The 22,925-nt window shown below is 38.9% G+C and overlaps 1 protein-coding gene across 4 annotated transcripts in view; it reads right to left on the minus strand.

Moving 5' to 3' along the window:
• The window catches only part of NAB1 (NGFI-A binding protein 1 (EGR1 binding protein 1)), a 51,271-nt gene that overhangs the window by 22,469 nt on the left and 5,877 nt on the right, over positions 1-22,925 (minus strand). For all 4 annotated transcript variants that reach the window (XM_010862888.1, XM_010862891.1, XM_010862887.1 and 1 more), the window contains exons 2-3: positions 15,598-16,435; positions 366-499 (exon numbers count right to left, since the gene is read on the minus strand). In XM_010862888.1, the coding sequence (XP_010861190.1) occupies positions 366-499; positions 15,598-16,416 (953 nt within the window). In that variant the 5' untranslated portion in view covers positions 16,417-16,435. The remainder of the gene's footprint in view (positions 1-365; positions 500-15,597; positions 16,436-22,925) is intronic.

Raw genomic sequence — 22,925 nt, forward strand, 5'->3', positions numbered from 1 at the left:
ACACATTCCTTTCAGAGAGAGTTCAGAAAGTTCATGGAGTTTGTGTAGTGTACAAATGTCTATAAATGCTGCTTAACTAAATCCTTTCATCACACTCAAAACCAAAGCATCCACGTGAGAGGAGAATGTTGAGAACCACTACCAGACCAATGCTCCAGTGCTAGGGAACTATCTTTCAAAAGACAGTACAAGAGGACTAAACGAATTAACGAAAACCACTTCAGCAACAATGTTTTGAAAATTCACTGTTGACAGAACTATTTAATTACACTTCTACTTTTCTTAAATATACTCTATCAACAAACGGATTGTGTTTCAAGCTCTACTTTATCAAACTGCAAAAATACTGTCAGTTAAACACTTACTTGGTGGTTCGGTAAGTATATTTATAGGTGACTTCTCGAGAAATCTGCCTGGCCAGGGCAAAAAGCTCATCTCTTCTTGTCAGCAGGGCATTATCCTTTACACAGAGCTGAGCGGCTGCTTCATTAACGGTGAGCTGCGTTTCAAAAGTTTCACAAGTTATAAGTATTTTTATTTCATCAATATAGAAAATGTTTCACTTAAGAATATAAAAATGTCACATCATTATATAGTTAGATCACAATTTATGAAAATCAGAATACCCTTTACTCCTAATTAGTCTTACTGCCTAATTTCAGAAGAAAATCAAGTCACCTACACCTCTCAGAACTCAAACTAATCAAAACAGTCATCTTGGTTTTATGTATTTACATGCTTTATTTATTTTTAAGTGTAAGAATTTATGGAAAATAAGCAAAATAAAAAGTTAAAAAATGTTCTGCATCTTTTTTTGTTTATAAGAAACCAAGGGATCTGATTATACAATATGGTGATAATATTTCCTTAACTAAAACAGAATATATCTCAAAATATACAAGCAGTTCATGCAGCTGAACACCAGAAAAATAAACAACCCAATCCAAAAATGGGCCAAAGAACTAAACAGACATTTCTCCAAAGAAGATATACAGATGGCTAACAAACACATGAAAAAATGCTCAACATCACTCATTATCAGAGAAATGCAAATCAAAACCACAATGAGGTACCATCTCATGCCGGTCAGAATGGCTGCTATCCAAAAGCCTACAAACAATAAATGCTGGAGAGGGTGTGGAGAAAAGGGAACCCTCTTACACTGTTGGTGGGAATGCAAACTAGTACAGCCATTATGGAGAACAGTGTGGAGATTCCTTAAAAAACTGAAACTAGAACTGCTTTACTACTACTACTACTAAGTCGCTTCAGTTGTGTCCGACTCTGTGCGACCCCATAGACGGCAGCCCACCAGGCTCTGCTGTCCCTGGGATTCTCCAGGCAAGAACACTGGAGTGGGTTGCCATTTCCTTCTCCAATGCATGAAAGTGAAAAGTGAAAGTGAAGTTGCTCAGTCATGTCCGACTCTAGCGACCCCATGGACTGCAGCTTACCAGGCTCCTCTGTCCATGGGATTTTCCAGGCAAGAGTACTGGAGTGGGTTGCCATTGCCTTCTCCGAGAACTGCCTTATGACCCAGCAATCTCACTGCTGGGCATACACACCGAGGAAACCAGAATTGAAAGAGACATGTGTACCCCAATGTTCATCGCATCACTGTTTACAATAGCCAGGACATGGAAGCAACCTAGATGTCCATCAGCAGATGAGTGGATAAGAAAGCTGTGGTACATATACACAATTGAATATTACTCAGCTATTAAAAAGAATGCATTTGAATCAGTTCTAATGAGGTGGATGAAACTGGAGCCTATTACACAGAGTGAAGTCAGTTAGAAATAAAAACACCAATACAGTATATTAATGTACATATATGGAATTTAGAAAGATGGTAACGATGACCCTATATGTGAGACAGCAAAAGAGACACCGATATAAAGAACAGACTTTTGGACTCTGAGGCAGAAGGCAAGGGTGGGATGATTTGAGAGAATAGCATTGAAACATATATATTACCATATGTGAAATAGATCACCAGTCCAAATTCGATGCATGAAACAGGGCACTCAAAGCCGGTGCACTGGGATGACCCGGAGGGATGGGAGGGGAAGGGAGATGGGAGGGGGGGTTTGGGATGGGGGACATATGTACACCCGTGGCTGATTCATGTCAATGTATGGCAAAGACCACTACAATATTGTAAAGTAATTAGCCTCCAATTAAAATAAATTAATTTACAAAACTGAATATACATCATCTGATAGATATTTTTAAATGTGAACTGACATGAAAATTCTTAGGAAGGAATAAAAAGTAAATGATATTCATTAAATATTTACAAAATCACTTAGTAAAAGATAATGAAGTATTATCACACACGAGGGCTAAAAAGGAAAAACAAGGTCTTGGAATTACCAAATCTCTAAGATTGAGATTGTTGTTGTGTAGTTACTAAGCTGTGTCTGACTCTCTGTGACCCCATGAACTGCAGCACACCACGCTTCCTTGTCCCTCACTATCTCCTCGAGTTTGTTCAAACTCATGTCCGTTGAGTCAGTGATGCCATCCAACCATCTCATCCTCTGTCACCCCCTTCTCTGCTTACCCTCAATCTTTCCCAGTTATCCAGGTCTTTTCCAATGAGTCGACTCTGCATCAGCTGGCCAAAGTGTTAGAGCTTCAGCATCAGTCCTTTCAGTGAAAATTCAGGGTTGATTTCCTTTAGGATTGACTGGTTTGATCTCTTTGCTGTCTAAGGTACTCTGAAGAGTCTTCTCTAGCACCACAGTTTGAAAGCATCAATTCTTCTTTATGGTCCAACTCTCATATCCGTACATGACTACTGGAAAAGCCATAGCTTTAACTATACGGACCTTTGTTGGCAAAGTGATGTCTCTGTTTTTTAATACGCTGTATAGGTTTGTCATAGCTTTTCTTCCAAGGAGCAAATGTGTTTTAATTTCATGTTATTCTACTCTTTTATCTAAGTGTTAAATATTGCCAATATAGAGTTGCTCATTGACCAAACACCAGTTCTAAAAATTTAAGTATCAAATGTTATCCTAAACTCCAAGTCTATAATTTGCTTAATAGACTAGAAAATGTTTTTTCATATAATTTTGTCAATTTAAATAGATGTAAGAAACTGCCAAGGGGTATATCAGACTTTTTTAAAAAGCAAGAAACCCATTCCAGGCATGATTGACAGCAAACTGACAGGATTTGAAGGCAGAGAGATGTAGGAGTCTGCTCCATCACTTACCAGCTGTGTAATTTTGGACATGTAAAAACGTCTCAGAGCCTTAGTTTTCTCTGAGGCAAAACAGGATAATATCACTACCTCCAAGGACTCTAAGAAGTGAGAAGGCACACTTGCCACAAAGTTGTTTTAGTATCGATTCTCATTCTCCTCTGATAAGGAATCAGGCATTTACTCTTCCTCCTGACCCAGACATCCCACTTTATTCACAATAATTTTTTTTTTAAAGTTTTGAAAATACAGAGAAGCAAAAGAAAACAAATGCAACATGCATTCCATCCAGAATGACTATTAATATTTTTATGCATATTATTCCAATATTCCTTTGTGTACATACATGTGAACACAGGTGTATAACCTCCTTTCCTTCACTTAACATATCCTGTATTTTTACTTTTTTATGTTAAGGCAGAGACTTGGATTGTCAGTCTCTGGCATGGGTTGTGAGCTTAATAAATACTGACTAATGAATGTATTTAAGTATTCTTTACATTGTAATTTTTACTACCTAGACACACAAATCACTGCAGATGGTGACTGGAACCATGAAATTAAAAGGCGCTTATTCCTTGGAAGGAAAGTTATAACCAACCTAGACAGCATATTAAAAAACAGAGATATTACTTTGCCAACAAAGGTCTGTCTAGTCAAAGCTACGGTTTTTCCAGTGGTCATGTATGGATGTGAGAGTTGGGCCATAAAGAAAGCTGAGCACCAAGGAATTGATGCTTTGAACTGTGGTGTTGGAGAAGACTCTTGAGAGTCCCTTGGACTGCAAGGAGATCCAACCAGTCCATCCTAAAGGAAATCAGCCTGGAATATTCATTGGAAGGACTGATGCTGAGTTGAAATTCCAATACTCTGGCCACCTGATGTGAAGAACTGACTCATTTGAAAAGACCCTGATGCTGGGAAAGACTGAAGGCAGGAGGAGAAGGGGATGACAGGATGAGATGGTTGGATGATATCACCAACTCGATGGACATGAGTCTGAGTAAGCTCCGGGAGTTGGTGATGGACAGGGAAGCCTGGTGTGTTGCAATCCATGGGGTTGCAAAGAGTCGGACATGACTGAGTGACTGAACTGAACTGAATGCTTATAATATGGCTACTAGCAATTAAGGCCAGGTTTCTTACTTTAAACCCATGGCTGAATATAAAAGCATAATAGGAAGAAATTATTTTCAGCCTTCTCCCTCCCATCCTAAAGAATCATCAGTAGATCAATTTCTTCCCCAAGTGCTTTTGATAAGCACAATGTTACAGGAGCAAAAAGTAAAATATACTTCAAAGAATAATTTCCTACATAAATTAACTTCAATTGCAGCTTAGTGGTAGCTACAATGACTTTTAAATATCCTTTTTGAGTTGCTTGTTATGTAGCTGGTTCTTTTTTGTGCTCATAAACCTAAGTAAGTATGGAGAAATTCTAATTGTCAGTAAGATATTTTAATTGACAACATTTCAGAGGTACAAGCTCATGCACAACCATAGATAACAACTTTTCAACATAAATTAAAAACAGTGTTCTAGTATTCCTTCCATCAGCCTACCAGAAACCAAGAAAAACAAACAGAACGCAATCTCTGTAAACTGAATTCAGGCTCCAACAGACCAAAAAACTATACTGAACTCCCCAGGCCCTCAGAGAGCCTTCTGGCAGAAAAACCGAGGCTAGAGAAATAACCGTAGCTCACTCCAAGTTGTAATAGGAAGCCAATTCATCAAGCTTTCCCCTCAAAAATGTATTTTCTGTCACTATCTTCTAGATTTCATAATCCTCGTTGCTAATAATTAAATCAGTAACAATGATGCATTAAAAAAAAAAAAAAAAGTTCTCCAAAACCAGTAGTTAAGTCACTGAAGCACCAAGCTAGCTTTTTAAAAGTTCTAAGTTTCTAATTTTGTTAGAAGTATAAAATAAGATAGTCTCCCTCATTGGTTTACTTACTTCCTCCACTTCCTACTTTCATAGCTAAAAATACCAAAATTCCATTCATATCTTTGTGAAAAGATTTCTTAAAGTTAGCCTTCTATTATTTATAACTAGATTTTAAAACTGTCTTTGCTAGGAGTATTTAAAATGATAATCTTTAACAATCAAATGAGTGTGACTTTCAATTAAGCTTCACATAAGTGTTAGCATAAAACTACAACATGAAGGCTAGGTAACAGGGAGGCTCAGAGGGCAATCAAGACTTTCATTTCCAGCACAGGGAGGGCTATGTACCATGCCTGGCCCTTCTCACATTTCTCACAGGAAAAATGTTGACTAAAATAGAAAGAAAAAATATCTTTACATTAATAAGCCAGCAAGACAGTAAGAACTACTGAAGCCAAAATGAATGAAGACCATATCTCAAAAGACTAAGCTGAGGACAGATGTCAAACCAGATGAACTTGAGCTTCAATCTTCACCGCCTTCTTAGGCTGGTGAGCGTGGGGAGAGAGTGAGAGAAATACGCCAGAACCCATCAAAGGAGAGGCTGAAGAGTCAAAAGACCTTTCCTCCACAAAGGTGAAAAATAATACTAAAGTACTACAGCGAAATGTAAGACAGAATCAGAAATACACCTGTTCACGGTCCCCCCTCGCCCACCGGGAAATGCAAGGAGAATTACCTGTCCTGAACTTCATTACTAATTAGGAGAGAATTTCATAAACCCAAATCAGCTCTTCACATGGATTTTCAGCCCTAATTCACACCAACAGCCTGAGAATTCACTTTCATGGGGCTCCAGAGTTGTAGTGTGTGAAGTACAGGGGCCTGGTAGAAGCAAAAACAAGAAACCTCTAGGAGAGTCCATTTTCTTCCTAACTCTCAAAACATTCCCACAGTTTCAAGAAATATGAGCTCATAGACAGAAATCATTAAACAAAGAAAGAAGGAGTCAAAAGTAAAAACCAGCAGACAGACCCTCAAGGACTTCATTTAAAGAGATAAAAGGAGTTGCAAATATGACTAAAAGAGTAATATAGTAAAAATGACCAAGAAAAATTGAGAAGTCAGAAGGAGAGAAGAATTAAGGAGGAAGAAGAATTGGGGCATAGGAAAAAAAGACGTCTAAAGCAGACAATAGTCACCGAACCACTGGCTTCTAAACACAATGAAAGCTAAGGCCAAGGAAATGATACTTTTGATTACAAACAGAAACTAAATGACAATATAGAATTAGATACCCAAAATGAGTAGCAATTAAGAATGAAGGCAAAGCTACTGGAGGAGGTGATGCAATTCCAAATGAGCTATTTCAAATCCTAAAAGATGATGCTGTTAAAGTGCTGCATTCAATATGCCAGCAAATTTGGAAAACTCAGCAGTGGCCATAGGACTCGTTAGTTTTCATTCCAATCCCAAAGAAAGGCAATGCCAAAGAAGCCAAACTACTGTACAACTGTGCTCGTCTCACACGTTAGTAAGGTAATGCTCAAAATCCTTCAAGCCAGGCTTTAGCAGTATGTGAAACGAAAACTTCCAGATGTACAAGCTGGATTTAGAAAAATGAGCAGAACCACAGATCAAATTGGCAGCATCTGCTGGATCACAGAAAAAAGCAAGGGAATTACAGAAAAACATCTGCTTCACTGACTATGCTTAAAGCCTTTGACTGTGTGGATCACAACAAACTGTGGAAAATTCTTAAAGAGATGTGAATACCAGACTACTTTATCTGTCTCCTGAGAAATCTGTATGCAGGTCAAGAAGCAACAGTTAGAACTGGACATGGAACAACGACTGGTTCAAAATTGGCAAAGGAGTACATCAAGGCTGTATGTTGTCACTATGCGTATTTAACTTATATGCACAGTACATCATGAGAAATGCTCGGCGAGATGAAGCACAAGCTGGAATCAAGGTTGCCGGGAGAAATATCAATAACTTCAGATATGCAGATGCCACCACCCTTATGGCAGAAAGTGAAGAGGAACTAAAGATAAAGAGCCTCTTGATGAAAGAAGAGTGTGAAAAAGCTGATTTAAAACTCAACATTCAGAAAACTAAGATCATGGCATCCAGTCCCATCACTTCATGGCAAATAGATGGGGAAACAGTGGAAACAGTGCCAGACTTTATTTTCTTCAGCTCCAAAATCACTGCAGATGGCGACTCCAGCCATGAAATTAAAAGACACTTCCTCCTTGGAAGGAAAGCTATGACCATCCTAGACAGCATATTAAAAAGCAGAGATATTACTTTGCCAACAAAGGTCCGTTTAGTCGAAGCTATGGTTTTTCCAGTAGTCATGTTTGGATGTGAGAGTTGGACCATAAAGAAAGCTGAGCGCCGAAGAATTAATTGATGCTTTTGAACTGTGGTGTTGGAGAGGACTCTTGAGAGTCCCTTGGACTGCAAGGAGATCCAACCAGTCCATCCTAAAGGAAATCAGTTCTGGAAGGACTGATGCTGAAGCTGAAACTCCCAATATTTGGGCCACCTGCTGCGAAGAACTGACTCATTGGAAAAGACCCTGATGCTGGGAAAGACTGAAGGCAGGAGGAGAAGGGGATGACAGGATGAGATGGTTGGATGGCATCACTGACTCTACGGACATGAGTTTGAGTAAGCTCCAGAAGTTGGTGATGGACAGGGAAGCCTAGCGTGCTGCAATGAATGAGGTAGCAAAGAGTTGGATGTGACTGAGCGACTGAACTGAACTGAGAAAAGCTTTTGTATACATATATATATAAATATGTACAACAAATATATTTTAGAAAACATTTTTTTCCTAACTAAAAAATTATGACATTTTGGTTCCACTTGTTTGACTCAGTATGAATAAAATGCTAGATTTCTAATTAAAAAATAGATATGCAACAAAGGTCTACTGTATAGCACAGGGAACTATAGTCAGTATCTTGTAATAACTTACGATGGAAAAAATTTCAAAAATAATATATCTGTATTTGTATAACCAAATCACCTTGTGCTGTACCTGAATCATAAGTCAACTATACTTTAATAAAAAATATATATATTAAAAAAAATCAAGATGCACAGTCTGGAAATGGGGCAGATGATTTGTAGTAAGAAAATAACTCTTGAAAATATGCTGCCTCAGATGTATACCCATCAATATCTCAGTACTAATACAGCCAATATCCTCCTCTTCTACCCAAACTTACTGCCACATTTCAAGTGAGATTTATCTGTTGTCAACCCAAGAAAATAAATTGCTTTACTATTAAAAAAAAAAAAAACACTCTCTCCTTGGAAGGAAAGCTATGACAAACCTAGACAGTGCATTAAAAAGCAAAGAAATCACTTTGCTGACAAAGGTCTGTGTAGTCAAAGCTACAGTTTTTCCAGTGGTCATGTACAGATGTGAGAGTTGGACCCTAGAGAAGGCTGAGCACCGAACAACTGATATGTTCAAACTGTGATGCTGGAGAAGACTCTTGAGAGTCCCTTGGACAGCAAGGAGATCCAACCAGTCAATCCTAATGGAAATCAACCCTGAATATTCATCGGAAGGACTGATGCTAAAGCTGAAGCTCCAATACTCTGGCCAACTGATGCAAAGAGCTGAGGCACTGGAAAAGATTCTGATGCTGGGAAAGAATGAGGGAAGGAGAAGGGGGCAACAGGGGATGAAGTGGTTGGAGGGAATCACTGACTCAATGGATACGAGTTTGAGCGAATTCCAGGAGATAGTAACAGACAGGGAAGCCTGGCATGCTGCAGTGCACAGGGTTGCAAAGAGTCGAACACAACTTAGCGACAGAACAACAATAACAACAAAAATGAGGGCAGAATGAAGATATTTTCCAATAGGGTAGGCAAGGAGAGAGTCTGCCTACAGTAGGCCTTCATTAAGAAAATTCCAGATAACGCACTTCAAGCTAAAGGACCCTAGTTCCAGATGGTAAACGTGAAATATGAAAAAGGGGAAGGGAAGAAATACAAAATAAAGGAAATAAATTCAAAACATCAGTCACTGTAATAAATATAAATGGACCAAATGTCTGCATTAAAAGACAAAGAATGCAAGACAGGATTTTTTAAAAACCCAACTATCAGTATTTACAAGAGATATATCGAAAACACAGATTCAGAAAAACCAAAGTAAAAGGATGGAAAAAGAAGTAACAAGCAATTAGTAACAAAAAGAAAGCACATGTATTAATATCAACACAAAAAATTTAAAAAAATGCATTATTAAAAAATCAATAAGGCCACTACATAATTCAAAGAGAAATAGACAACTCCACAATCAAAGTAGGTGATTTTAACACACAACTCAGTTACTGATAGAGCAAGCCGACAAAAAAATAAACAATTCAGTCTACAGAAGTTTTGAATAACAGACCTAAAAAGCTTGTTAAAACAAACACATACAGAACACTCTAACAACAACTGCAGAAGCACATTTAAAACACTGACCACATACGGGGCCATAACTAACATCTCTCCATATTTTAAAGGGCTGATGCTGCTGCTGCTAAATCGCTTCAGTTGTGTCCGACTCTGTGCGACCCCATAGACGGCAGCCCACCAGGCTCCCCGGTCCCTGGGATTCTCCAGGCAAGAACACTGGAGTGGGTTGCCATTTCCTTCTCCAATGCATGAAAGTGAAAGTGAAAGTGAAGTTGCTTAGTCATGTCCGACTTTTTGCGACCCCATGGATTGCAGCCTACCAGGCTCCTCTGTCCATGGGATTTTCCAGGCAAGAGTACTGGAGTGGGGTGCCATATCATGCAAATCATGTTCTCTGATCACAATGTAATTCAGTTAGAAATCATTAGGAAAAAGATTTAAGGAAAAACCTCTCATATTAGGAAAAAAAAAAAACTTAATAATTTGTGAACAGAAAGCATAAATAAAAAAGAGAAATAATCAGAATTGAAACCTTTGGGAATAATGCTAATTCAATATATAGTGAGAATTCATGGCTTTAATTGCTTACATTAGAAAAGAACAGCTGAACATTAATGAACTCAGGATAAAATGTAAGTTAGAACAATAAACTATACGAAAGCAGATGTAAACAAACACAACATTAACTACAAAGATCAATTAAGCCAAAAGTGCTTCCTAATAAAGAAGTGGGAGAGCTTTTCTGTAAAAGGTCAGATAATAATATTTTAGGCTTTACAGGCCAGTCTGTGTCACAACCACCCAACCCTACACTGTAGCTCAAAAGCAGCCACAGATAATGCATAAACAGAAAGGCATGTCTGTATTCCAAAGAAAGTCTATCTGCAAAATTAGGAAGTGGGCAAAATGTTGCCCACAGGCTTTGGTCTGCAGATCCCTGAAAAGATTAACATAACTGACAAATCTCTGGCAAGACTGATCAGGGGGAAAGAGACAAAGGTACAAACAATATTAGGTTTTAAAAACTATAAACTATCCCACTAAGTTTGAACACTTAGATGAAATGGACAAATTCTCATTTGTCCATTTATCAAAAGTGACTCAAGAAGTGACACTAACCTAATAGCCCTGTAATCTACTTTTTAAAATGATCGAAAGGAAATATCCAGCATTTCTTTCAAGTATGAGATGTTGAAATTGTTCCGCTCAAGCTGAAGAGTTCAGAATAAAGCATTATAACTACTAGCAGTATGTTGAGGTCTCCCAGGTCCCCTGATCTGACAATCCCCCTCTCTCAAAACTAAAACTGTTGGGCTTCTCTGACACCCTCAGCCTCGCCTTCTCAACGTTCCGGCGGGAGCTGACCTAAACCATGACCTATGTACTCCACGGGCCTGGGTCCTTGTGTTTGCAGTCTCCTTAGCGCTCCAGTTTCTGCAGCATTTCCATTACACCTACAACTTATCCACTGACTCCACCTTCTCTTTTTCTCCTTCCTGTCTTTGAGTTCCAGAGCTCTCTGGCTGGAAGTCGCTATCTGCTGACGAGCACTCTCTATAACGCCGACTTGTCTGTGTGCTCCTATCTCTGAATATTACAAGCCCCTCCATTCTCCATGACCTTGCTAGTCTCAAGTTTCGGTTTCTCTCTATTTACTGCTTTAAAGATTTGATGCACTCTGCTTACCTAGTTACCACATACTCTAGCAACACGTCTGGGCAGATGGAACTCTGCCCGCCTGGACCTCTTTGTAATCCTGCTCCTGGGTTCGTCCCTTGGCACCTGCCCCACACCAGTAACTAGTGTGGCTCTAGGCCGCAGCCTCTGCATTATATGTTCATGGTCTGACTCCTACCACCAGGCTACACCTAGCCATGTTCTAAGACCAGCACTGATTCTCTAGCTTTAAAAAAGGTGTCTGTAACAATGACTCATTCTACAATTCTCTACAATAAAATGTAATGAATTATAAATTTTACAAGTATACTGGGAAACAAGTACAAAATGCATATAAAAATGAGAATTTTATGTACTCGTGAGTTGAAAATTATTTTTCAGGTATAGATAACTTCCTGATGTTCATCTACCTGTGACCTACTTATATGTCTTCAAAGATTAAAAGAACAGTGTCCACAGAGTTTGTAATACTATACACAGGGTCAGAAATACTACCAAAAGTGGATTAAGAATAAGTCATATTTTTCCTTACTTAGAAATTGAGGACAAACTAATAACCTTCTTTAGTCTTAGGAATTTAGAAAAACTCAAGTCTTTCTCTCATTTTAAACAGTCAAAAAAAAAATGTGGAATTATCACAATACCTAAATGGTACACTTGATGGTAGCTTCTTTAATTCCCTCAGGATTTCATAATTTCTATTAAACCCTTGGATGGTTACTAGTTTGAAGAGAGTGCTCTGATGCATAAACTTCTATCCTAAAATATATTATCGGACCAGATTCACACACTTGACTTACAAATAATAAGTGGTCTAAGTTAAGTTTCAAAAACACAGGCCACATTTTCCAAAGCTCCACCCCCACATCTCCGCCTACTGGCACTCATTTTGATTGTTTCCTTCTTTTGGGAAACCCACAATGGTCTCATTACTTAAATACCACCTGTGCCTATTTATTCAAAGAAGCAAAGCGCCCCTTAGGAAAAGTCAAGTGTGAAATAATTCATTTTGGACTTTTTTAAAAGCAGGTTAGGAATTTTTAAAGTGAGATCGATAGGGTTTATTAAAGTCATCTCTGTAACATACTTTTGCTTTAATAAAAATACAGGCCCTTGACTGTGCTTCATCTGCCATATTTAAAAACTATATGAAAGCTGGATTAAAGCGTGAGCCTGAGGCTGCCAACACGCCTCGCCCTTGTTCCCTACTATAGTAGCCTTCAGTAGACTCCTCTGCATCCCGTCACAGGTAATAATAGTGTCAAAGCGTAGCTGAATTATAACGCCACTTGTATTTTCTACATCTATCCACAAGTTCTTGTGAATTCATTATTGTATGCCAACAATACACAACAATTACACAAGGACATGCCCAAAGGAGGTCAAATCACAGAGTCCCTGTGACTACTTTTGCTAACCAATTCTCATATTAAGCATCAGTAGACATTCACATCTACAATAATTTAAAAATATCAGATGGTGAAACTGCTGAAAAGAAGATTAATATATAAAAATCGGCCAGTGATAGTAATTTAAAAAGGAAACAATTTCATTTACAATTATATCCCCTTCATATCTTACATATTCATGTATCCATACAAGCAAAATAAATGTAAATGTTTGTAATACAAACATTTAATATACACATATATAATATACAGTATTTGGCCTAACAAGAAATGTTCAAAACTATGAATAAAGAACTAAAAAATTACAGAAAAATATAAAAGAGCTAAGTAAATGCACATACTATGTTACTCTATGGGAATTTTCATTATTGTAAATATATCATTTTCCCCCCAATTAATCTATACCTTTAGGGCATTTCTAATCAAACACCAACAGAAATTTTGGGGAAATTTGACAAATACACTAAAAATTTCATTTGAGAAGGAGAAATGTGTAAGGTTACCTAAAAAAAAGAAGCTACAAAAGAATACTATTGAAGAGGCACTTGCCTTTCCATATATAAAATATACTGCTTTGCTACAGTACCTGAAGTAACTTCATACCAGTGAAGGAACAGAGAATCAGATAAATGAAATGACACAGGACAAGATCAACGACCATTACTACACAGAATTAAATTTCCACATGGCAACCAGTCTACAAGGTCAAAGGACAAATGATAATCTGGAAAAATATTTACAATCTAAGACAAAAAGTTAATATACTTACAATATAAAAGTTTTTACCAATATTTTAAAGGTAAGACAACTCCAACATTAAAACAAAGGATATGAATATAAAATTGGATGTCTATTAACCATAAGAAAAGATGCTCTTCCTCAGTAATAAAAGTTACTTTGAGCAATGAAAATTTTTCTTAGACTGACAAAAATTAAAAATGACTAATGCAATATTAGCAAGAGTGTGGAAAAATGGAGAGTTGCATATAATAATGATAAAGAAAATATAAATTGTTCTAGCTTTTTTAGAAGGCAATTAAGGACTATCTAGTCAAGGCTATGGTTTTTCCTGTGGTCATGTATGGATGTGAGAGTTGGTCTGTGAAGAAAGCTGAGTGCCAAAGAATTGATGCTTTTGAACTGTGGTGTTGGAGAAGACTCTTGAGAGTCCCTTGGACTGCAAGGAGATCCAACCAGTCCATTCTGAAGATTAGCCCTGGGATTTCTTTGGAAGGAATGATGCTAAAGCTGAAACTCCAGTACTTTGGCCACCTCATGCGAAGAGTTGACTCATTGGAAAAGACTGTGATGCTGGGAGGGATTGGGGGCAAGAGGAGAAGGGGCCGACAGAGGATGAGATGGCTGGATGGCATCACTGACTCGATGGACGTGAGTCTGAGTGAACTCCGGGAGTTGGTGATGGACAGGGAGGCCTGCCGTGCTGTGATTCATGGGGTCGCAAAGAGTCGGACACGACTGAGCGACTGATCTGATCTGATCTGAAGGACCATCTACTAAAATATTAAATCTACATATTCTTTGGGCCCATAATTTTACATGTTGGAATCTATTCTATAGGAAAACATGTACAAATCTGTAAAGGTATATGTGCAGAATGTTCATGTCTCACCACATATAAAATTTTTTAAAAATGAAAACAACTTAAGTGACATCAAAAAGTGAATGGTTAAGATAACAGCACATTCACACTGTGAAATATAATGTAACCCATAAACGAATACGGCAGCTCTATATGTAACCACCTGAAAATATATCTAATAGTATACTGTACTCTGAGTATATTATTAAGTTTAAAAAAAAAGAGTTTGGAGAAGAGTGTGTAAAATATGACCCCACATTTGTATATGTAAAGTAGCTGGATGTTTACAGATTCCATTACTTCACATCTTTCTGTAGTAACTGAATGCTTTTTCAGTGAGTATATACTATTTTTTGTGTTCAAGTACAAGACTGTGGGGAATGATCTTATATTACTAACATGAAATACTGCATTCAACTGAACATTTTTTTCCAAGGATAATTTATCTCTTTCTTCTAATGGATAAATGGCTATGAATTTTAGCTATGAAACAGCTTTTGTTTAAAAAAGGTAATTTTGAAATGCACTTAATTTTCAAGCATTTATTGAGTACATTAGATTCTGAAGATATAAAAATGAGTGAGATATAAGTTCTGCCTTGAAGAATCCCAAAGTATACTGTGAGGGACAGACCAATATATTAAAAAGTACAATAAAGTGTTGAAGTTACTGTGATAGAAGTATGTATAGGGATAAAAATGAAAAGGAAAGGTCATTCTACTTAGGGGAAAACACACTATAAAAGACTTAAGTTCATGCTTGAGCCTTAAAGATGATGTGTTGGCCAGGCGGACAAGAAAAAGGAAGCAAATGTAAAAGAAATATACATACATGTATTCTTCTACTTAAGCAAAATATTTCTAGATAGAATGCTACAAAAATAAAATGAGGATTTTTAATATCAAATGTCACACCAAAACAATATTCAAAGCTACAATAATTCTTCTAACATCCATCTAATTTTGTTTTCTATGCTAGCTGAAAATCACTTTAAGTTCTGGTTATTCTTTACAACTTTTTTTTCTAAAAAGTCTACAAAAATGATTTTTAAGTTAGATTTAAAATTTCATTTTTAATTCTTAATTAAAAGACAAACTGCCTTGTAAACGCAGACTTTATGCTTTTACTACTTAAACCAATATTATTCTAAGAGTCACTCTACACTACAATTTTAAAGTTAAACATGTTTGAAATCAACACAGAAATACCTTAACACAATAAATATGGTCTATTTTCACTAAAGAGTTACGTTTTGCTGAACCTAAACGTCTTTAATCCGGGGAGTGTATCATCTCTGCTGTAAACTATTACCAAATTAATCTCTTTAAGAGACATGCACACCACATACACACAAAGCTAAATGTGGGCTTTTTACCTCATGAAGTGTGAGGTGCTTCCCATCCTTCCTCTTCGAGTCGAATCTGCCATATATTGCACTGTATTTTCGAATTTCCTCTTCTTTGTGTGGGTCGTCATCACTCATCTCAAAGATGTGACCGATCATCTTGGCCAACTTCTTGTTGGTTTTCAGCAGCTCTTTCACTTCGTTCAAGTCACTTTTTGGCAGCGTGGGGGCCATGCGCTCCACACACTCGGCTACAGAGAGTGCAGCGGCGGCATCCAGCACCTCGCTACTTTCTTTTGGGGAAGCCGGGGAGCCAAGGTCAGCTGGGGAGAGGCTGTGCTCACTCTCAGTGGCGTGGTGGCCCTGCCAGAGTCGGGAGTCACTGATACTCTGCAGCGCTAAGCTCCCCACCACGTCTGACTTCCCCGGTCCCAAGCTCTGCACGCACGTGGTGGCAGCACACTTGGGGATTTTTAGATGAGGTTCTCGGGAACTGCTGTTCCTTTCATAACTGCTGCAGGATATTCCCAGCCATGTTGGTGAGCCCTCTGGTAACTTATAGATGGGTATGCTACTGACAGGCAGAGACGTCAGTGGCTGATTGAAAAGGCCAGGGTTTGTAACCCAGTCTCTCAAAGCCTTCTGCAGCCTTCTAACATGAAGGGGCTTGCTAGCCATGCCCACGAGTGCCATGATCTCCAGGAACTCCTCTTCTCCAGCTTCACAGAGTTGCTGGACATCATCACCACCTTGTTGGATGAAGGCATCAAAATAAGAAAGCAGGTTGGCTTTTTGTAATATTCTATACAGCTGCAACTCCCCCAGGGTCCTGGGTAAGGCTGCAGCCATCACTGTGGATGGGCTTAACCTGCAAAAAGAAGAGAGGAAACGCTCATCACACTTGCTAAAAACCTTCTTAAGCCTCTTTATCGGACACTACAGGGTTTAAGATTGCAGTATGGGAAGAGCAAAAAACAAGGAGCATTTGCACAGCAACTGACTATTACGGAAGCATTCTCTCTATGCTGTGTGTGTGTGTGTGTGTGTGTGTGTGTGTATGTGTGTGTGTGTATGTGCGCGCACGCATGCGCGCGCACTCGGTTGTGTCTGACTCTTGGCGACTCACGGACTGTAGCTGCCAGGCTCCTCTGTCCATGGGATTTTCCAGGCAAGAATACTGGAGTGGTTTGCCATTTCCTACTCCAGGGGATCTTTCTGACCCAGGGATCGAACCTGAGTCTCTTGTGTCTCCTGCATTGGCAGGTGGATTCTTTACCACTGATACCATCTCGGAAGCCTCTCTCTATCTATAAGTTATCTTACTCTCCTAACAATCATAATGATCAACAGTCAGTAATAGTTTCCATTTTAAAGGAAAAAAATATAAAGGCTCAAAGATCAGTAATCTGCCTGAGATCTCATAGGTAGCTAAATAGGTCTAGGGACTTAAGCCAAACATGGCTCACAGGGCTCTGTATGCTGTATTTTTGAGTATTCACTTTGCTGCTTCCATGGTGTGCACACAGAGGAGAAGTGAAGGATGATAAACTTCTGAAGGAGATAAGAAGTATACTCTGCTACCATGCATGCACTGAATACTTGTGTCAGACCATATGATAAATAGGCACTTAACATTACGTGTCATCCTCACAACAGCCCTGTGAGATAGGTGTAAGTGAAGTCGCTCAGTCGTGTCTGACTTTTTGTGACCCCATGGACTGCAGCCTACCAGGCTCCTCCATCTATGGGATTTTCCAGGCAAGAGTACTAGAGTGGATTGCCATTTCCTTCTCCAGCGGATCTTCCCGACCCAGGGATCAAACCCGGGTGTCCCGCTTTGTAGACAGACGTTTTTACTGTCTGAGCCACCAGGGCTCAGTATCACAAGCCAGAAGTATTGCATGCACTGAATACTTGCGTCAGACCGTATGATAAATAGACACTTAACATGATGTCTCATCCTCACAACAGCCCTGTGAGATAGGTATAGTTAGTTCCTATTTTATAAAGAAAAAGTAGCAAGATTAGTCTCGCAGGCAGATGAGAGATTTCAGTATGAACTAGAATTAATAGGATACAAGGTGGTATATTTAGAAACGGAGAAAAAAGAGGCAGGAAAAATTCAGACAAATAAATGGCAAGACTTGGTGATCACTTAGGTGTAAGTGATGAAAGAGAGGAAACGGTTACCATTTTTTAGAAACACTTTCTGTGGTTCCAGAAAGAGACTAATAGGTGACTATGGGATTACCTAGGCATCAGGGATACATAAAACTAGGGATGTTGGAATTCTCTTTCAAACACACAGCACTAGAGAATGTGGCGCAAAGCATAAAGCTGAAGCAGAGTGGTCCTGTTTGCAAAGTAACAGCATGGAACCTAAGTCTGTCTCAGGGTTCAAGAGAGAGGACGAAGCCAGTGTGTGTGGAAGAGCCCAAGACAGAGCCAAGGAAGTTATACTTCTAGAGCCCAAGGAAGGCAGAGAAGTCTCCCTTTAAAGAGACAGAACAAGACCCAGCAAAGCACTTCTTGACCTCTTAGCAGTTTTATTGAAAAGTCATTCACAGTTGCCTGGAGACCTCCCACATACATAGAGGAGCTGGCCAAGCACTTCCGTTTAAGAGAAACAAACTTTTAATCAATGCACCTGTAGGATTAAAAGGCTCCTACAGCCCTCTATAGCAAAAATTATAGAAAGCCAAAAGAATGCATACACTGGAAGAAAATGCAAGTACACTCTCAACAAAGTCAGGAGCAACTGTCAACTGGGAGACTCGGCAAGCTGAGGAACACTGGGAACAGCCCTCAAGGCCAGATCAACAAATCTGGGACCTCTGCTTTACATCATTGGCCAGACTGCTATACAAAATTCTAGTCTCAGTCATCCCGTCCAAGGAGAATGCATTTCCCTACCACCTTAAGGACTGACTCCTGGGAAACCCCAAGTCCTGGAACCCCTGTGTCATCCACAGTCTGCTCTCATCAACTACTGACCTCCTCAAATTTTATGGCTCTTTGTAAGTCATGACCTGATGACTTCCCAAGGTATATATTAAAAAAAAAAAATTCAATTTGGGCCCACTAAACTTCTGCTGACAGCCAGGAAATCACTTGGGGGAGCTTCTGAAAAATATAATTTGCTCGGGTTGCATCTCAGAAGACTCTTGTGATTTGGCAAACCTGGCAAACTACACTGGAAGATCCCTGGTTAGGGCACCCTCTGGGCACCACAAACTCGTACAGCTTTTGGTCACCTTTGTGTTCATGTCATGTTAGTTCTCTGGATAAAAACATCTCTGCACCTTGTGAATCACTCATAAGAGGATTTGTTTTGTCCTCCCACATAAAAGGGAGACTTCTGAGGGAGAGAATTTATCATCCAGCTGAACGCTAACCCACAAAAACAAGCTCTGGGGAGTTACAGACCCAAGTTCAAGTCTATATTGAACAATATTATACCAAATAGAAGGGTTTCTAGAAAGTGTATGAGATGGAGGGAAGGAAACCCATTTTCCCTTCATACACTTAATGCAGTAATTCCACAGGCTTTCAACTCCAGAGTATACACGCACAAAAATATCTATCAGTTCAGTTCAGTCTCTCAGTCGTGTCCGACTCTTTGCGACCCCATGAACCGCAGCACGCTAGGCCTCCCTGTCCATCACCAGCTCCTGGAGTTCACCCAAACCCACGTCCACCGAGTCGGTGATGCCATCCAGCCATCTCATCCTCTGTCGTCCCCTTCTCCTCCTGCCCCCAATCCCTCCCAGCATCACAGTCTTTTCCAATGAGTCAACTCTTCACAGGAGGTGGCCAAAGTATTGGAGTATCAGCTTTACCATCAGTCCTTCCAATGAACACCCAAGACTGATCTCCTTTAGGATGGACTGGTTGGATCTCCTTGCAGTCCAAGGGTCTCTCAAGACTCTTCTCCAACACCACAGTTCAAAAGCATCAATTCTTCGGCACTCAGCTTTCTTCACAGTCCAACTCTCACATCCATACATGACCACTGGAAAAACCATAGCCTTGACTAGATGGACCTTTGTTGGCAAAATAATGTCTCTGCTTTTTAATATGTTATCTAGTTTGGTCATAACTTTCCTTCCAAGGAGTAACCGTCTTTTAATGTCATGGCTGCAGTCACCATCTGCAGTGATTTTGGAGCCCAAAAAAATAAAGTCTGACACTGTTTGCACTGTTTCCCCATCTATTTCCCATGAAGTGATGGGACCAGATGCCATGATCTTAGTTTTCCGAATGTTGAGCTTTAAGCCATACATACACATAAATATGTATGTATGCACATACACACGCAAAAGCTTTTTTATAAAAGGGCTGTAACCTTGCAAGATTCATGGTGTCATCAATGACCTCACCACCTATACTCCCCCAAATTATGGAGTAAACTAAAAATTACCTGAGAAAATCTAGAACAGAGTTTTTGAATCTTTTTATAAGCAATAACAAAGAATATATCATGGACAAATATAAAAGAGAAATTTAAGAAGAAGAGAACTCAAAACTCAAACTTAGGCTTTATTCTTCTGAGATAGGCAATGGTTTTAAAAAATATTAATTTTCAATTTTTATCCTTTGTCATTTTTACCCAGAAAAAAAAAAAAGGAAACCCCCTAGTTTCCTAAGAGAAAGCTCTTATGTTCCAGTAAGAAAGTAGTTACCATTATTAACATCTCCACAAGGACTGACAAGACCAAGTGTACATTTCCAAAGTCAAGACACCAGATGAAAGATAAATAAGTGAACTATTTAGAGTCCCAGGAGACTTGCTAAAGGCCCACACTTACCGCTGGGAAAGGAGTTTTCTCCCTAAGCTTTATTCCTTTAAGAGCACATTTCAGTTTCTCATAAAGCCTGTTGTGATCATTTAAACATCCACCACTTCATACATTAATTTGATTTAAAAGAAAATTTTTATAAGACAAGATTTTCTGTTTTTACAAACTCTGTGTCTACTCTTGCTTCAACATGAAGGTCTAATAAGTCAAAAGAAAGCTGCATTTCTCCAATCGGAAGTGAATACAAAAGGATTCTAATACAATGCAACATAACATAGGCAGCTAACAGCACAGCAAGTCTGCTCAGCTGCAAACTCCAGTTACCTGGCCTTTGCAAGAGATGCTGGAACAACCATGCTGAGTCTGACCTTTTTATGAATTCCACAATTAAGAGAAATCAGTTACCCATTTTTACTGCATTCAAAACCTAAACCAAAGGCCTGCTGCCTATATACAGCAAACCTCCACTTGCACAAGCTTAAATGTTCTTCAGTCCAGTTAGTCCCAAAGGAAGAGGAATAAAACAGTGGATTCATTTAAGGCCATTTGTTGTTATTTGCTATTCAATGATCTATTTCAAATGGTAATAATTTGTTCCAGAACCTTTTAACGACAAACTCACTTTGGCTCCTTCTGGGGTAGGATCAGTCATCTGCCAAGATTTAAACTATGCTAAGTGAAGTAAGGAGCTGGTTTGGCTCCAAAAACTTTACTGGTCAACTCCTGCTTTGTCCTTGAACCAAAACACAGAACTCAGTATAAATATGGGAAATACAATTTCTCTTTCTCCAAGCTGGGATGTGGGGATTTAGGGTTAAGACAGAGGTGTTTAATGGTCACAAGGAAAAAGAAGAACCATTCCTTCAAACCTGCCTCAATCTAGTCCAGGAAGCTTCAGCCTGCCTTCTGTCCCAACTCCTCCATCAAAGCTCCCAAGTAACTACTGAGTGATCACCAGCTTTTCTCTTTAACCTCTCTGCAGTTTGACATCACTCCTTGAAATGCTCTTCACCTGACTTTTTTTACTATGTTATGCTGCCTTCCCTTACTCTAACTGCAGGAATTCTCCAAATTTTTTTATTAGATCCCATTTCTACTATCTTTCCATATTCTCCCCTGATGATCTCCGTCCACTCCTAGGCTTCAATATTACCTATAGCAGACTGACCTCCAAACCGCTATGTGTAGCTTGGACCAGTGGTTCATGAAGTCACTGCCAACTGCTCTCAAATCCAAATGCACACCAAACACTGACTCACACATAAACATCTAGTTTGCAAAGAAAAAAAAAAGAACTTTGTGATTTAATAAAATCTCAATAGTGTGATCAAATTCAAGTTATCAAAGTATTCTCCATTGATAAAACACTAAAAGCAAACTTAATGAGTACTTGCTATTTTTTTTTTTAATTTAGAAAGTGATCTTGTGAGAACCCAAATTGTTTTTCTGATAATTCAGCATTTCACATTGGATGCTGTCAAACTTCTCAAATCTGGTAAGCCAAAAAGAAGTATGTGCTGTAATTTTCCTCCCCTCTTCCAGATTCCCAAATCTGTTCTTCCAGCTCTCATTACTTTTAGTTGCACCACTACTCTTTCAGTTTTCTGGATTAATAAAAGGATTTATTTTTTTAAATTTTATTGTGATACAGTTAATGTATAATATCATACAAAAGATTCAGGTGTACAATATAATGATTCACAATTTTTTTTTTAATGATTCACAATTTTTAAAGGTCATATTTCTTTTCTGGGCTTCCCTAATGGCTCAGCTGATAAAGAATCTGCCTGCAATGCAGGAGACCCCAGTTCAATTCCTGGGTCAGGAAGACCCCCTGGAGAAAGGATAGGCTACCCACTCCAGTATTCATGGGCTTCCCTGGTGGCTCAGACAGTAAAGAATCTGCCGGCAATGCGGGAGACATGGGTTTGATCCCTTCCAGGGTTGGGAAGATCCCTGGAGGAGGGCATGGCAACCCACTCCAGTATTCTTGCCTGGAGAATCCCATGGACAGAGGAGCTTGGTGGGCTACAGTCCATGGGGTGGCAAAGAGCTGGACACGACTAAGCACAGCACAGCATTTCTTTTACAGTCATTATAAAATACTGGTTTATTTCCTGTGCTGTACAATATATCCTTGTAGCTTATTTATTTTATACACAGTAGTTTGTACCTGTAATCCCTTACTCCTATCTTGCCCGTCCGTTTTTCCCTTTTCCAGGTGGTAATCACTAGTTTGTTATATATCTGTGACTCTATTTCTTTTTTGTTATATTCACTAGTTTTATTTTTAAAATTCCACACGTAAGTGATATTATATAGTATTTGTCATTCTCTGCCTGAATACCATCCAATTCTATCCATGTTGTTGCAAATGGCAGAATTTTTTTTATGGCTGAATAATATTCCAGCGTGTGTATCTTCTTTATCCACTCATGCTTTTGTTTTCCTCTTCCTTCTTCAAATCTACATGTCCTTAGGCCACATCACCAACCTTTTTCTCTGCCTCAAAAGCACCTAATTCTAATTTTCCCCTTGCTTCTTGCCCCAACTTTGAAA

Source organism: Bison bison, unplaced genomic scaffold (assembly GCF_000754665.1).
Source record: "Bison bison bison isolate TAMUID 2011002044 unplaced genomic scaffold, Bison_UMD1.0 scf7180017864485, whole genome shotgun sequence".
NCBI lineage: Eukaryota > Metazoa > Chordata > Mammalia > Artiodactyla > Bovidae > Bison > Bison bison.